Source organism: Pelophylax lessonae (genome assembly GCF_965119305.1).
Source record: "Pelophylax lessonae genome assembly, chromosome: 11".
In the NCBI taxonomy this organism is placed as follows: domain Eukaryota; kingdom Metazoa; phylum Chordata; class Amphibia; order Anura; family Ranidae; genus Pelophylax; species Pelophylax lessonae.
In genome coordinates, this window is record NC_138778.1 from 90150740 (window position 1) to 90154829 (window position 4090).

At 36.2% G+C, this 4090-nt stretch overlaps 1 protein-coding gene across 1 annotated transcript; it reads right to left on the bottom strand.

The window, feature by feature from the left end:
* Positions 1-1649: 1649 nt before the first annotated feature.
* Positions 1650-2463, bottom strand: LOC309566263 (gastrula-specific protein 17-like; the record flags this gene model as incomplete). Its single annotated transcript, XM_082271369.1, has 2 exons — positions 1650-1820; positions 2110-2463. The coding sequence occupies 2 exons, from the start codon at positions 2461-2463 to the stop codon at positions 1650-1652; spliced, it is 525 nt and encodes a 174-aa protein (XP_082127495.1).
* Between the last annotated feature and the right edge of the window lie 1627 nt (positions 2464-4090).

The window sequence follows — 4090 nt, forward strand, 5'->3', positions numbered from 1 at the left end:
CAACCTGCTTTTCCTCTCTGCTGCTCAAATACTCCATATTATGTATATATTCAATTCTGTTAAATCAATCTCTAATAGAGGGGCATTCAAGTTCTAACCCTTTTTGGGGATTGCCCCTTTTGCCACGTTTATCAAATTTGGAGCTAACATTTTTATGCTTTTTAAATGGTTTTTCTGTTTTATAAAATAAATACATCCATGGATCATCTAAGATCATCTCTCCCGTGATTTCCTTAATATGTTGTTAAACCTACTGCCAATAAATGCGAATCTTAGGGCATTCCGACCATATGCGATATATCGTACCTCGTGTTTTACAGCCTCTCCAACATAATTCCGATTCCTGTGAGTAATGTTTATGAGCTCTTACCAGTGTTATGTACCATCTTGATATGTCTGTCGCATAACAGTACACGACTCTCAGAACAACACTCACTTTGTGCTCATTTAAAGGTGATCTTATCTCTTTTTCAAGGATTCTTTGAATGGAGGTCTCCCCAGATCGGCCACCTCTGTTATCATCTTATATATTTAAAATATTCCATGCTTTATTTCTTATTAGGGGGTTACATAATTTCTCCACCGAATACAAATCTTCCACAGATCTAATAGCTTGTGGCAGCAATCTCACAAAGTGTTGTAACTGTAGGTCTCTCCATTTATTTAACCTCAGGTTTCCTCTCCTAGTATTAAGTTTGTGATATGGCCTAATTCTCCCATCCTGTATTGTATCTTTTAGTTGCTTGTTTTTTATCCAAGTATCAAATTGTGTCTCATCTTCCAGTGCAAAATATTTTGTGCCCTCTAGTGGTATTAAGAGAGATCTGGACACATAATTACAATATTATAGAAAAAAATATCACATTTAATATGAATTTTTTAAACATACATAAAAGATTTACAGTGAGGTATCAACAAGCAAGTAAATATGCAAATGTATATAATGTTCAACCCAATACTTCTTATTTTGAAATTTTCTTAGACTGGACACAAAATAGCCAGTGTGCAGAACCTCAATGCAAAGGCAAATATGTAATAAAACATCCTCTTGAAAACTGTAACATAAAAAGTCATTCTCTGGACAAATAATGTGTCTATACTTGTTTACACTTGCAAGGTCATGTGTTAAGTAAAATATAGAACCTCTACTCTAATAAAGAAATGCAATCAACCACACATGGATGTCGAAGGTCTTCAATGTATGGATATGTGAATTATCAATATGAATTACTGAACCGTGGTAAATATATCCATGTGTGGACAGATCAATTGGCCATCAACATGGGTGATAATACATGTATATGGGATGTAAATAGTGCTTATGCAATACTTATGTAGGAAAAGCTGATTTCAAGGTCTGACCTGTCTCCTTATCCTAGTCATAGTCAGTCATAAGGCCACACACATAGTAAGTGAACATGCAAGCAACTTTGAACTTGTTCAAGGTGGCATTTACTCCCACCAGAATCTGCAACGTGTTTTGCGGTCAGTACAATTAGGTTGTGCAATAGAGAAAATGTTTACTTTATGCTGGCTTACGTGGGGTATAGGCCTATTTGCATTACTTTTACTGAAATTTACATTTGTTGTATCCTCAAATGTCATCTATCTAGTCTCCGTTCAAGATATTTTGTATCTAGCTAAATATTTCACGAAGGTTCCTGTGATCCAGCACTTAGGCTGTGATGTACTTTGGCAGAATCTTGTGATGTTGATTCAGCATTCTTGGCTTGCAGTTCTGCCCAAGGGTCTTCCACCATAGATGGGCTGTAGTATTGACTGATATCTTTAGTATAACCTCTTTTCTGTTTGAAATGAACCTGAAAAAATAAATGCAGCATTAGAAAGGGCCTTAAACAATATTTTAGAAAAAGATGCCTACATGTATGGTAAGTTCCAGAAACACTTTACTGTCTGTTTGGTCAAATATTTGTGCTTCCTTCCAGTTTTGCAGCTCACTAAAGTTTTGAAACTGAGGTAAAAACATTTCAAGACCATACCTTCAAAACCATGGACTTTCCTAAAAATCAGAGATCATTGGCAACAAATTGGGCGGATTTGATTATGAAAGCATCTTTGCAAACACAGTGTAAATGCAATTATTCTTACCTGCATCCTGTCATCCTTCCTTTCTCTATACACTGAGGCATTCTCTGGACTTTGATTAAAATGAGAAACATGGTGTGCTCTTGGGCTTGATCTCCAAGTACCATGAGCGTAGTGAGATGGCTCCCATCTGTTTGGAGACCATGGTCTAGGTGAACCCCAGTACCCATTGGGACTATGCCATTGGTTGTAGTAAGGGTTTCTGCTACCATGAGGGGATGTTCCATTCTTGGTGCACCAGGGCTGTGATGGTGGATACCAGGCTGTTGGTAAAACATGTCTTGGAGATGGGGTGAGGAAAGGGGACATCACTTTTGAACCCATTGTCAAAGTGGGAGATTTGCACTGATGTGGCATTGTCTTTATTTACCTGAAGTGAAACAAACACATATACATTTTTGAACTTTTAATAAAATTTGTTAAAACCTAACTCTTGCTCAAGCTTTTCCTACATCTCCATATCTCTGTGGTCAAGCTCCAAGCTTTATTCTGTAAGCCCCTAGCTAACTACATCTGCAGCATATGCTCAGACTTGTTCTGGTCATGTGCTGCAGACATCAAGGGCATGTAATGTCCACCCATTCTCTGTTTGTTCCACATTCTAATGCTAGAATTGCTTACCACCATGCCCTCCCATGGGGGAATCGGTCGCGATGATGCAGAATGATGTCTCAATGATCTTATATTAGTGGAAGGCTTATGACAAAATGTTCCTTTTGATGTTTGACATTTCTTTCCACTCATTCTCTGGTTTGTATATTTGATTTAACTCCAAATAAAAAATGTATTTAAAAAAAAAAAAACATAACAAAACCTAACAAAACCTAACTCTTGGTTTTTAACCAGGTTAATGTTGAAATATATAGAATCATGCCAGTTTATTGTTTACATGTCATCTTTTACTATCTGATTTACAGTTTATCTGTATACCATGCCTCTGTTCAGAATATATATATTCAGAACTCTCAGCACTCAGTGCCCAGCTGGTCACCATCCTACACTAATGACTAATGTAAGATTTCAGGAGTTATAGATCCTACTATCTTATATTGATTCATAGGAAACTCTATTTTCTCAGAGTCCCTCATTAGCATTGCATAATGAAAAATCAGAGAGTCTAAATGTATTGGAATATGGGATACTCAAATCCCAATCAATTTACATAAGGCATCATGCCTGTCCCTAGATTTAACCGTTACTGTAGTATATTAAAAATGTCAATACATTTGGATTCCCAGATTTTACTCTGTCATTCGGATGTGAAATTTTCTTTTAAAATGCTTCCTTTCATGTGTTCTTTGCCATGGCCACAAGCGAATGTGTCCATGGTACTGTTGTGATTTCATTATTTGTATTTAATTTGCACACAAAATGTACAAGTTAGTCCGGCATCCCCTATTTCTATATGGGTGGAGCTGGTTTAGTCAAAGTACTTCGGACTAGATGTTTTTACAGATTGGGAGGTTGTCTATAGGAGAGTAGAGGGAGATCTAGGGATAATACATTTCATTTACAAGAGGAAAACTGGCAATGCTCAGTTTGTGCTACTGGGTATAAAAATGGGTAGACACTTGTAGAATTGTGTTCAACATTTTTCGCTGTGAGAAACGTTACAGAAATGTTCATTTATTTTTCTAATCACTGGTGGGATCAAATTGATTTTCGTTTTCAACTGCAGTGATGAGTAAATTTGAAAGAGCAGGATGAAAAATGTTTTCTTAAATCTACACATTTCTAACAGTATATGTTGTTATCATTTGGTAAAGTCCATTCATTCACTCAACATCATATGTTAGAAACAAACAAAATCTTGAAATGTTTTCGATTGACATTGAATGTACTGAGAATTTTCGTTCAAATTTTCCTAAGAATTTTAGTTTGAAATTCTACTAGTGTACACCAAGCCTAAATCTATGTAAAATTAAATACCATTAGCTTACCTTAGCCTTGGCTCTCTCTGGATGTCTGCATGTTGTTTTTACTT